The 13558-nt window shown below is 34.2% G+C and overlaps 1 protein-coding gene across 1 annotated transcript in view; it reads left to right on the plus strand.

Moving 5' to 3' along the window:
* LOC111052502 (ectopic P granules protein 5 homolog) overlaps window positions 1–13558 on the plus strand; it is a 117723-nt gene that overhangs the window by 40953 nt on the left and 63212 nt on the right. The window contains 6 exon segments of the mRNA XM_039435062.1: window positions 1339–1368; window positions 3598–3855; window positions 4191–4354; window positions 4673–4787; window positions 5148–5405; window positions 5760–5923. Of these exon segments, the coding sequence (XP_039290996.1) occupies window positions 1339–1368; window positions 3598–3855; window positions 4191–4354; window positions 4673–4787; window positions 5148–5405; window positions 5760–5923 (989 nt within the window).

Raw genomic sequence — 13558 nt, forward strand, 5'->3', positions numbered from 1 at the left:
ATTTTTCCTCCATCTACATTTTTTTATAGAAACTGCAAATAAAATCATTGTAATAACTTACGCATTGGTGACAATGATTCCTAACAACATAACCTAAATCTAAAACCTAAAAACCGGTCGTCTGATTGGCACTGCCGATTGCGCTATCTATGGGCAAAAGTTGTAACAATTATATCAGCTGAGCAGCTACCAAAAATGGCTAACTCCAGATCACGCGGTTCAGATTTGAATTGCAGATCAAAAATATTTGTTGGCTGGTATTTTGAATAGAATAAAATATTTTAAAAATTGTATAAATGTTTATCGTCTACTAATATTAAGAATATAATAATTATCATACAAACATATATTTCATGAGTTAATCAAATTTCTGGTTGTGGTATTGAATTCAGTTGACTCAATGACAGACACCTCTATTATGCTTTCTCATCTGAGCTTAGACCTTCTAACCTATTACAATGTAAGTTTCAAAATAGAGATGCTCCCCATGTTATTTAAATGGAGTCACTTTTACTCCCTAGGGAGTTTTTCTGTTTTTTACTACCGAAAGCGAAAAAGTGACACTTTAGTATTAGGTTTCAGGGAGTAAAGTAAGTACTTTAGACAGTAGGTGGAGGAAAATGAATTTATTGATTAAAAACAAATTATATTCATGAAACAGAGAAATCTGATATTTGAGAGCTTGTTCAATATTGAATGAAAACGTCTTGATATTATCAAAACCACTAGTTTATTAAAAGAATTTGAAATACTAAATTCTGTTGTTAACTAATATTATCAATCTCCAGTAAACTGGAAGTGTATACATCGAGCAACAGAATATATAGTGTGGGTGAAGCTCGACGATTGGCCATTATCTGTTGACCAATGAAGGTTGTTGATCTTTTTCATTGGTTGAGACTAGACACTCTCAAGCATTCCAAATATGGTCATGGAAACCATGAAACAACAACATACCGTATGTGAAAATACAAGAAATAGTAAAACAAGAAAATATGTGAAAATGGTAGAAGATTTATATCAAGAGAGAAGCCAATGTTAAAGAATGCTTATTCAAGAGTAACTTGGATTTAGTTGTTGTCTTACTAAAAAAATAACGACTATTTAGTTGTTTTACTGAGAAAGTAACTTGAAGACCAAGTAATTTGCTCAAAATATTGTGCGTCTCACTTCCCAACAATAAAGTTAAATTTGAGTGCAGTATATTCAATTGACTTGAACCAGTTTTTATCCACAATTGTAATAGTGTAATTTGGTAATATTTACTGAAAATAAATTGAATATCAATTTGTTTTACTTAGATTTTTCTTTGCTAATATAAGATTTTCTCTATTAAAGCTTTCTTGTGAAGAACTGCAAAACTCAGAGGTGAGCCATTAAATGATAAAGCAGTTAGATCTTCAGAGAAACCATTCATATTTTGTTCATTGATATGTTGTTTATTTATATTGCTCTTTTTTGTCAATTTATTAAATCACTAAAATTTTCTAAAAGTTTTTATTTGAAAATACATACACAACTATTCCGTTCTTCTTCATAACTTTTAATTATTTGATTTAAGCTGTGTGAAGCTTTTTGATACTGTAATGCATGGTGTGAATTTCAAAGAGTTGAAAATTAATAATGGTTATTATTTGTCGTATTGGTACTTTTATTCATATTCATTCAATTTTATTCATATTTTATTATTGGATTGATATCTTACTTCATGAACAGATTTTATGCTCGTTGAGCTTTATTATTTAGATGAGCTACAAAAACATTTCATCTCAATTCTGTAAATGTATAATTCAATCATGAAAAAATATATATTTCCTTGTCGTGAAAATATTCATTATTAACAAGAATCAATGATTAATATCAGATCACAGAGCGGTGGAAAGGGAAATGTGACAACAATGCGTTTCTATTTTCGCCTCTGACTTTACAACGTGACCTTATAATTTGCTTCAATGTTGTTTTCCATCACGAACTGCTTATTATTAAATCACTTTTTGCTATTAGAAAAAACGACTAGCAGTCAGATATTTTACAATAAATGAATTAATCACTCACTGTGACAACGAGATCTTTCGGCAGGTCCGCCATCTTCTTGGTTGTGAACCATGGTTGTCAACCAAGAAGATGGCGGAACTGCCGAAAGATCTCGTTGTCCAGTGAGTGATTAATTCATTTATTGTAAAATATCTTACTTCTAGTCGTTTTTCCTAAAAGCAAAAAGTGACTTATAATTTTATTTATTTCGCTATAGAAATGTCTTGTTAGTCCAGTATTTTTCAGTTTTGACTTTTTTATTCTTAACTGCCAGGTAAACAGTAAGGCTAACCGCTTATGTGTTAGCAGTACAGACCGCCTCGTAAACCAAATGCTTGGTTTATGCCAGGACTTCCTATATAAATATATAGCAGACCTAGAGTATACAAGCAAAAAACAATAAGAATTTTCACGATCATTAGAGGATAGTGACAGAGACAAGAAATATAGTGCTTATGCTTATCCTTTATCTATGATTCAAGTTTCTTTTCTTGTAAACTTGACCTCAATTTCGCAAATTACATCAATTTTACACAAATGTCAAGAAAACTTGAGTTCAATGGAACTTAACTAATGTTAAGCTGCGTACACATATACGCGCTTCCAACCAGCACCGAGCACGCTCCGCCCTCGTACCGCCTTCGTTCCTCCATCGAACCACAGTCGCTCCGCCTACGCACCCATCATGAACGTTACGGAAGATGTTAGACCTTTTCGCGTTCCCCGGTCGAACCACTGTTGCTCCCCGGTCGATCATCAATCGCTCTGCTGGAGTGACGTTAGGTTGCGGAGCAGAGCGAAAGTCTGTACGCACCTTAAACGGCTCTTAAGAGGTCCTAATTGTGCCTTCAAGTTGTATGCAAAATTAAAACATGTACAACTTCTTCTTGAGTCATGAAAACTTGAAGATTCAAGTTTTGAAAGGACGAAGCTTGAATTGAAGAAAACTCGACGGATTTACATTGGTTTAGTGGGTTCAAGTTCCAGGTTTTATTGAATTCAGGAAAACTTGAAGGGTTCACTTTGTTATAGTGGATTCAAGTTTGTACAGCTTCAAGTTTTATTTAATTTAATAAAACTTGACCTATGTAAACTCTACTTAAAGCTAACTTAATAGCTCAATATTATTCGTTACAAGTGATAATTGAGTGGAATATTTCTAATTAATTTATCAATTTAAGCAATCTCTACTCAATAACTCAATATTATTCGTTACAAGTGGTAATTGAGTGGAATATTTCTAATTAATTAATCAATTTAAGCCATCTAAATTCAATAACTCAATATTATTCGTTACAAGTGGTAATTGAGTCGAATATTTCTAATTAATTTATCAATTTACGCCATCTAAATTCAAAATTTATAGTTTTAATGTTTATATTTTATAAAAATTGTACACGTGAAATTCTAACCTTATCTTGCTTGGACTTTGTTACCTATAAATTTGGAAGAAAAATAGCACAAGGACTACCTTATTATTTTATCTTTCAATGTTATTACATTAGTGTCATTTGCATTATAAATAAATTAAATAAATAACTTCCATTCATTATGTGTTAGCAGACCGCATCGCAGAACCGCAACTCAGCCGCGTCGGGAGGCCGATTCTCCTCCCTGTTGAACTGGGTGTCGAGTGGAAACGCGGCAGCAGTCAGCCTCATGCCGCGTGCGACCGCCTCGTGTGGGCATGCCCCCTGGTTCGCCTACTTTGCACTGGAGGTCGAGGAGTACAACACGCAGACTGTCAACGGGCTGTGGCCGGCTGTTCTCAAAGAATTATCGGCTGCCACGGGCAAGGCCAGCATAGACAATGCTATCAAGGTATTGCCAAAGTTTGTGTTCTATAGTAGATGTTATTAGCTTAGTTTAGGTTAGGTTAGACACACACTCAGCTATGTTTAGCTAGAAATACGTCAGAGAAAGTGACCGCTACAGTGCGAATATGGTTAATACAGTAGGCTGAAGTAGGAGGAGAAAAAGAAGAAGATGATGAAGAAGAAGAAGAAGAAAAGGAAAGGGAAAGGGGGTGATGATGATGGTGATGATAATGACAATGACGATGAATTTTATTATTTGTATCATGTAAATCAGGAAAAAACTTGGTCAGTTCGTTGATAATTTAATATGTCTCAATAATTTCCTCATCTACTTTGCAGCGTGCCGCCAATTCTCTGAAGATCCAGCAGATTCCTAGCTCCTCGCTGGCCATATACAGATGGTCACAGCAGGCATTGGACACTCCTGTCGATCACCCTGTACTGCCTCTGTTGTGGCAAAAGTTCTTCACGCTCTACCTGGCTAGAGTGCCTACTGGACCAGAGTGAGTTTTCCTATCTGTTATTCATTAATTATTTATTCATTATTCGTTTATTAATTTATTTATTTTGATATTTGGGATGTGTACAAACAGCGGCCAGGTGTTTCGAGTCCCAAGACAACGTAAATTTAATATCAAATCAAATTTATTTCCTCAGTAAATACAGGGTGTTTCAGGGAAACGGGAAATTTTGAAAGTTGAATAATTTCACGAAAAACAAATCTTTAAATTAAGTTTTTCATATCATTCAATAGTAAAAATGATTCCATTTTAGAATAAATAATACCGTAACATTTATTTTTTGAAGATGACATCTTGCAGGTGTGTTGTGTTCCTTTTCTATGCAAACATTCCTGTAGTCTCGTCATCACATTGTCCATGGTCAGAGGCGAGGCGTCCAGTCATCTCTGGATTCGCCGATGACTGGACAGAAAAAGTTGACTTTCTACTGCTGTAGTTTACAAGCATAAGCTATTCAAACGTATTCACATACAACAATACTAACACAAAACAATTGAAAGAAATATAATCTCAAATTCTTAGCCAGCAATAATAGAAATAGATTCAATAAACAAAAACTGATTGATTCCTTTCTTTTGTCATAGTTCTGGAAACATTACCGATGTATTCAATGAACTCATTCACACATTTTGAAAACAATAATTTCTGATAATATTTATCAATAATTTCATTTTGAAAATAATATTTCAAGTGAATTTTTCAAATATTTTATGTATTGTTTTTGTGTATTACTTTGAAGTAATAAATTTGATTTTATAATGTTTTTCGTTGGCAGACCGCATCGCAGAACCGCAACTCAGCCGCGTCGGGAGGCCGACTCTCCTCGTTACTGAACTGGGTGTCAAGTGGAAACGCGGCAGCAGTCAGCCTGATGCCGCGTGCGACCGCCTCGTGTGGGCATGCCCCCTGGTTCGCCTACTTTGCACTGGAGGTCGAGGAGTACAACACGCAGACTGTCAACGGGCTGTGGCCGGCTGTTCTCAGAGAACTATCGGCTGCCACGGGCAAGGCTAGCATAGACAATGCTATCAAGGTATTGCCAAAGTTTGTGTTCTATAGTAGATGTTATTAGCTTAGTTTAGGTTAGGTTAGGTTAGACACACACTCAGCTATGTTTAGCTAGAAATACGTCAGAGAAAGTGACCGCTCCAGTGCGAATATAGTTAATACAGTAGGCTGAAGTAGGAGGAGAAAAAGAAGAAGAGAAGAAGATGATGATGAAGAAGAAGAAGAAGAAGAAAAGGAAAGGGAAAGGGGGTGATGATGATGGTGATGATAATGACGATGACGATGAATTTTATTATTTGTATCATGTAAATCAGGAAAAAACTTGGTCAGCTCGTTGATAATTTAATACGTCTCAATAATTTCCTCATCTATTTTGCAGCGTGCCGCCAATTCTCTGAAGATCCAGCAGATTCCAAGCTCCTCACTGGCCATATACAGATGGTCACAGCAGGCATTGGACACTCCTGTCGATCACCCTGTACTGCCGCTGTTGTGGCAAAAGTTCTTCACGCTCTACCTGGCTAGAGTGCCTACTGGACCTGAGTGAGTTTTCCTATCTGTCATTAATTAATTATTTATTCATTATTCGTTAATTTATTTTGTTATTTGGGATGTGTACAAAGAGCGGCCGGGTGTTTCGAGTTCCAAGACGGTGTAAATATCAAATTAAATCAAATTTATTTCCTCAAAAAATACAGGGTGTTTCAAAGAAACGGGAAATTTTGAAAGTTGAATAATTTCATAAAAAACAAATCTTTAAATAAAGTTTTTCATTTCATTCAATAGTAAAAATAATGCCATTTTAGAATAAATAATACCGTAACATTTATTTTTTGAAGATGCCATCTTGTAGGTGTGTTCCTTCCCTACGCAAACATTCCTGTAGTCTCTTCATCACATTGTCCATGGTTTGACGTAACATTCATTACAACTGGAATTTGAAATCGCTTCTCGAATCTTGGCTTTGAATTCTTCTGCAGAATTAAAAGCCAAGATTCGAGAAGCGATTTCAAATTCCAGTTGTAATGTTACGTCAAACCAAGTACAATGTGATGAAGAGACTACAGGAATGTTTGCGTAGAAAAGGAACATACCTGCAAGATGTCATCTCCAAAAAATAAATGTTTCGGCATTATTTTTTCTAAAATGGCATTATTTTTACTATTGTATGATATGAAAAACTGTATTTAAAGATTTGTTTTTCGTAAAATTATTCAACTTTCAAAATTTCCCGTTTCTCTGAAACACTATGTACAACAAAATATCAGCATTTAAAAATTATGCATTATTAATTTTAAAATTAATTTCAATTAATAACACTATAGAGGATATTCCACTTAATTTACCCAAAAGGATATAATGGATATACTTACATCCTCCTAAGATAGCCCTGACCGCTGATAGCTGACCTCTCTCTCTTTGCGCACACCCTTACACACTCACTAAAGTCACATAATTATTGATGATGCCTGTATTCAAAGGAAAACGATGTATTTCTAAACTATGTCAGTCTAGAATAAAAATACTAGAACTTTGCACTACCACTTATCTTCAAAAAACGAGAAACTAGTTTTGGTTGATACATCATCGTTTAGATGGTGGGAAAACCGAAAAAGATGGAGAGGCATTGTTGACACCCAGACCCGGCATTAGTTGGAACGGGACACGGATAAGTACAGGGTGCGGCATATAAACCTGACGATTTTTGAGCGATAATAACTAAAGTGTGTTTCGTACAATTAAAGCATGTAATATATCAAATTAAAAATCAAATTTTGCAATTTACAGTGAATTACATAGATTACTCACAAAGTTTCTTTTATTTGAAGATTATGTCATCCAATAATGATCTCCGCTACTTTTCACACACTCACTTAACCAATTCTAAAATTTTCCATTGCTCGCTAAATCATCACTCTTGTGGATTTGCTTCAATTTCTCGTTGAATGACTTCCTTTAGTTATGTGGATTATTGGCTGCCCAATAACGATAATTTTGTTTATTCACAAATCCCGACAAATGAAAATGTGCCTCGTCACTTGAAAGAATAACGGCATCCTGGTGGACATTTTTGAGAATGATCTCGCAAGCGGCTTTGCTTTGTGCCCAATCATTTGGATTAAGTTGTTGCACTATCTATTATCTTATAGGGATGAAATTTCAGGTCGGAATGAAGAATTCGTCGTACATTTTTATCAGAAATGGCTAGCGCATGTTTGGCTGCTGAACGTCGTGGAGACCGTGTAACAGCTACTCTTACCGCATTAATGTTTTCAGGCGTTCTCACAGTCCGTTTTCGTCCTGTTGGTTTAGTTTTTAAAAGCAGACGACGTGTTCGTAAAATCTTTACCCACAACAAGATTGTATTCCTACTGGGAACAGGCGCGTGTTTGATTTAAATTATTAAAATGCCTGCGAAATGAACGCTGTGTTAGTCATTATTTTTGAAATTAACAGTCTATTTTTTAAACAGTCATTATTTAGTAATGTCATTTGTGTCAATGTTAGTAATGTAGTACAGTCATTATTTAGTAATCATTATTTAGTAATTTATTTTTTAAACAGTCATTATTTTTGAAACAGTCATTATTTTTGAAATAAGCTTCAATCACAAACGCTCGATGTTCACTTGACCACGACATACTGGCTACTGAAATGGCAAGAATGAACCTGTCAATGTACAACATTTCCGTCTTTTCAATGACAGTGGTGCCAATATTACTATTACTACAAAATCGTCAGATTAATATGCCGGTCCCTGTATGTATGTATCATCGTTTCAACGTTTATCAATGTCTAGTAAACCTCAGATTGATAATAATTGTGTCAACATGTGAGAATAGTTTATTGTTATTTCAATGACTATTTCACCAGTATAACCTGATTGGCTCAGGTCTGATGTCGTGAAGTTGTGAAAAAATGGGCTTAACTATTCAACGTTTTTAAATGGCTGGAGGATCTCAGTGCGGCTAGATTTCAATTATTATTATTATTATTATAATTGTCATTTGTTACGTGAAGCCACAAATCTGAGCAGAGCTCAAGTGGCATGTAACATGTCATGAACATTTTTCTATGCAAAGTGTATGCATCTGAATAAACTCAAGTATGAAGGCACCACAACATCCTCCATTGTATAGGGACACGCTTCCACAAGTACATTAGTAATTGAAGACAAGAAAAGCCTATGACTACCACATAACCGTATTCTTTCAGGTAGACAATTGAGAGCTTCAGTCCCGAATAATATGGTCCTTTTTCCAAAAGTGTCAGTCTGTGAGCGGGGTACTGATATACAGCTGAACTCTTTGCTCTTGTGCTATAGCCATGGCAAACTACATTTGCTTCAAATCTCTCTGATTTCTGAAGACAAAATTTACAGTCTCAAGGAAGTGCAATGCTGGGACTGTGAGAAACCTGTATTTTCTAAAAATGGGCCTACATGAATTGGATGGCCGCAAGCCCTCCAAAACACGAACAGCTTTCTTTTGCATCTTAAATTTTTATATAATTATTTTTACTATTCCCCCAAAAGAAGATGCTGTAGCGTATTAGGGCTAAAAAATATCCATGATACACCTTCTGAGCTGTCTTTATAGTGGATGCAGTCCTCACAGTTCTCAGTGCAAAAAGTGCATGATAGAGCTGTTTTATGAGTTTTTCCAATTCGTCCTGCCTATAGAATTAGATGAACAAAAAGTTTTGTTCAATCATGTTTTAGAGGTAAAAGGGAAGGTTACTGAGGTTAGGTTGTTGCTTTTTAGTTGCCATATGTTTGTATTATTCAAAATGTTTGATAATTTTAGATAATTAACACAAAGAATGAAATATGCGATGAACTGGAGGAATACAGGATAAAATGAATGTCACTCATTAACTGACGAGGGACGATATTTTAAGGCCCGGCTGCACAAAAGCCTGTTAAGTTTTAATCATAATTAACCGAGCGAAGTGAGGTCTAAGATTCAAGTCGACAGTTTGGCATTTCTCTTAATGTTTAAATGTTTGAATGTTTAAATGTTTATATGTTGCGCATTTACAGCGAAACGCGGTAATAGATTTTCATGAAATTTGACAGGTATGTTCCTTTTTTAATTGCGTCGACGTATATACAAGGTTTTTGGAATTTTGCATTTCAAGGATAATATAAAAGAAAAAGAAGCCTCCTTCATACGCCAAAATTAGAGTAAAAATCAGACTACCTATAGAATTATTCTCATAAATCAGCTGACAAGTGATTACACAGATGTGTGGAGAAGTTCAGTCTATTGCTGTATTTCCATAAGGTTTCAATCAGATACTTGTGGATGAGAATACTGCGTGAGGTCTACTGTTCACAGAACTACTAGTTGAATGCAACAAGAACCAATAAGAGAAGGCTTTTTCGGAAAGAAGAAGGCTTCTCTGATTGGTTCTAGTTGAAGTTAATCATGATTTATGTTTTAATTTATAAGTTTTAATTTATCAAGAAAGTATATTTCGCCTCATATTAGTGTTTTGAAATAAGTTGCCAAGTGTTCTTATTCGAGTGAGCAGTTAATTTTTGTTGTGAAATCGATTCCGAATTTATAATGTTTAGCTTCTTACAAACTAACCTATTTCTTGAATGGTAGAGCAGTGAATTTTTCAAAACTCTCAACTCTCTAAGTTTCAATTCAGGACTTGTTGTTGCTGACTTCTAGTGATTGTGATTCTTATCGATGACTGACGTGTTCACTTTGACATTAAAGTTTAGCTTCAGAAGCCGGTAACCTAAAAAAGATTTTTGAGCGGGAAACCGAGTTATCGTAACCCGTTAGCTACGAAACAGCTGTTTTTGACAGTTCTAGAATGACTTTGCAACAGTTTATATTTTTCTAGATAACACTCAACTGACACTGACATATCTCTGCAAGCTTGACTAAGCGGTACTATAATATTTAATTATTTATTAATTATTATAAAAATAAAGTCATTTGAAAAGACATTAATCAGCAGTAAAACCCTTATAACTATTAGTTTACTACCATAATATGATATGACGTTGATACGGCTGGTGATATGCGCTTTCCACTAGCCTATCTTCAAATGAGCTTGACAGTGATTTCCTAGGATTCGAGGAGTGAGAGATAAGGACATAGAGATAATTTCCCTTAAATCTCAAATATTTGAACTTGAATTCAAACTTGACGCAAGAGATTATTTGTATCACGAAATTAACGAACTAAATTCTACTGTAACTAAAATGAAAACAACAATTGAAGTACTCAATGCAGATAATTGTTTCTTAAGAGATAAGAATGATACTTTAGAGGCTGAACTTGCGGATCTCAGAAACTTTTATTCTCCTGGTGATACTCAACGGATTGGAAATCATTAGATAATATAATAATGTTTCAATTGATACCGCTAATTATTTTGATATGTTGTCAGATCTAGGAAATAAATCTCAATACACAGTAAATAGGAATGAGAAACGAGATAAAAGGGCTACGTATAATACAGAAAAAAGTCAACAGTGAAAATAAGAAGAAAATTGTAAATAAGGTTTTAGTGCTGTCTGACAGTCATGGGAGGGACATTGGATGGGAGTTGAATGAGCAGGTGAAAGAAAGTGGGTTTGAGGCAACGGTTATATCGAAACCAGGAGGTACTTTTAACGAAGTGACGCGGGATATTGACATGCTCACAAAAGACTACAATGTAATGACAGAGTGGTAATTTTAGCAGGTACTAACGACGTGGTTATAAAACTGTGCAGCCTACAAACTTAGACCTAAGTAGAATAAGGAAAATTTCTAAACGCTCTAAAGTAGTCATATTATCCATCCCTTTAGGTATGATAAACCATTATGAATATCAATGTTAATAAGCTCAACGCATGGATGGCTGATGAAATTACAAATATACCTAACACGAAGATCATTGATCTGAACAATTTTGACATCACTGATTATACGCAGCATGGCTTGCATTTAAACAAACAAAAAGGTAAACCAAAATTAGTAAAATTGTTGAAAAATCATATCTTGGAAATGAAAAATAACACTGATTATGCAGGTAGGCCTGTATCCAATATTCCAATAATAAATTGTGGAATGGCCGGGGTATTGATAGGAGTAGATTAGACTCGATAGGACACATGAGAGAAGAAGTGGACTCAAATGGGCAAACTACAGGTGATAAAGGTAATGAAAAGTATCTGCTGAGCTGAATGAAAATGTCTCGCTATTGTTAGGACAAACACCTCAATTTGGTGCTATGATGAATATGAGTACATCTAGTTTAAACTATTTAGTTCAAAAAGGAGAGTTGCCAACCTAAAACATTTTAAATTGAATCAAGACAAGAAAACTAGAATTAAGAGTTATAGAGTAAAAAATGTGAATTGTAAACTAAAGAATGGTTAGTAATCTTCCATCAGAACATACAGCATTTGGAGTCTCGAATTGATGCACTAATTATTACATTACAGGAAATCAAACAGACATAGTTATTGTGACTGAACATAAATTAAATGAAAATGAAATTCAAAAAATTAAAATACCAGGATTATTGTAAGTGTTGGTATGTAAGGAAGTCTTTTAGGGGGGGTGAGTATTGATATTAGTATCTGATAGACTAATCGAATGCAGAAACATCATGACTAAGACAATAAATGTTATAAATGAAGATAAGATTTTTGAGACATGTACAATCGAATAGAAATATATAAAAAGAAATATATTGTAGCTGGATTTTATAGAACTCCATCAGAAAATATTGAGATGTTCCTGGAAAATTTAATCGATTTTTAATAGAGATCTGTAAGATTAATAAAAATGTAGTAATAGGGGGAGACTTCAATGTCGATGTTTTGAGGAGGGTAGAAAGAAAACTGATTTTATCAATGTAATAAATATGCATGGATTAAAATATACCGTAGATATACCCACTAGAATAACTGACTCATGTGAATCGGCAATTGATAATTTCATCACCAGTCTTAACAAAGGGGATATTGTTGTGGAGTGTTTAATTACGGCACTCTCGGATCACGATGGGCAAATTTTCAATATATTAGATGTAAATAATAAGCTTAAAAGTAAAGGAGTTATTAAAATGGTTAGGAGGTATGAAAAATCAAATTACTTGTTTTAAGAATGACCTAGCCACAATAGACTGGACTGATCTTTTTGAGTCCTGTTGAGAGTAAATTCACTTATTTTTACAATTCACTAAAGTATTATTTTAATTGGCATTTTCCTCTAAGTAGAATTGTGAAGAAGAGACTTAAAAATAAGTGGATTGATGTTGAAGTTGTCAATGAGCACGAAAATCTCACAAGCTAATAGATTATTTAGGACAAATAAAAGTGATATCAATTTGAAGGAAAATTTAAAAGCTCATAAGAAACGCTTTAGAAAAACTATTAAATTAAAGAAAACTAAACACATTGAAGCCAAACTAAAAAATTCAACAATGTAAATAAAACAATTTGGCATATAGTGAATACCGAGACACAAAACAAAAATGATAAGGTTTGCAAGAATATTTTACTCAGGAATAACAATTTAGTTATAGATAATCCCTATGATGTCGCAAATATGCTTAACACTATTTTGTAGAAATGGTCGATACTCATGTTGTACCGAATCTAGCAAATCTGACACACCAATAAATGATAAAGAGCTACATATCACAGATTTCAAGTTTATCTCCAAAACAATTGATGAAGAGACATTGTCCAATATCATCGATTCAATTAAACCAAAGTGGTCAGCAGGGATGATGAAATTCCCATAAGAATTATAAAAGAAGCTAAATCATTCCTAATTAAGCCTCTGCTACATGTAATTAACGCGTCCCTACTTGGTAAGTATCCAGATGAACTAAAAGTATCAAAAGTGATACCAGTGTTCAAAAGGAGATCCTTACGATCCTTTAAATTATAGACCTTTAGCAATTCAACCTTCAATAGCAAAATAATTTGAAAAAAGTATGCTAATACAGCTTATTAATTATTTTGAAACAAACAATTACTAGACACGGAACAACATGGTTACAGAAAAAACAGGTCTACAACGACTGCCTTGATAGAGTTTATTGAAAATATTTTAGAGAAATTGGACAAAGGGTACAGCATTGTTGGCACCTTCCTAGATTTAACAAAAGCATTGACTCTGTAGATCACAGAATATTATTAAAAAAACTAGAAAC

Source organism: Nilaparvata lugens, chromosome 8 (assembly GCF_014356525.2).
Source record: "Nilaparvata lugens isolate BPH chromosome 8, ASM1435652v1, whole genome shotgun sequence".
NCBI lineage: Eukaryota > Metazoa > Arthropoda > Insecta > Hemiptera > Delphacidae > Nilaparvata > Nilaparvata lugens.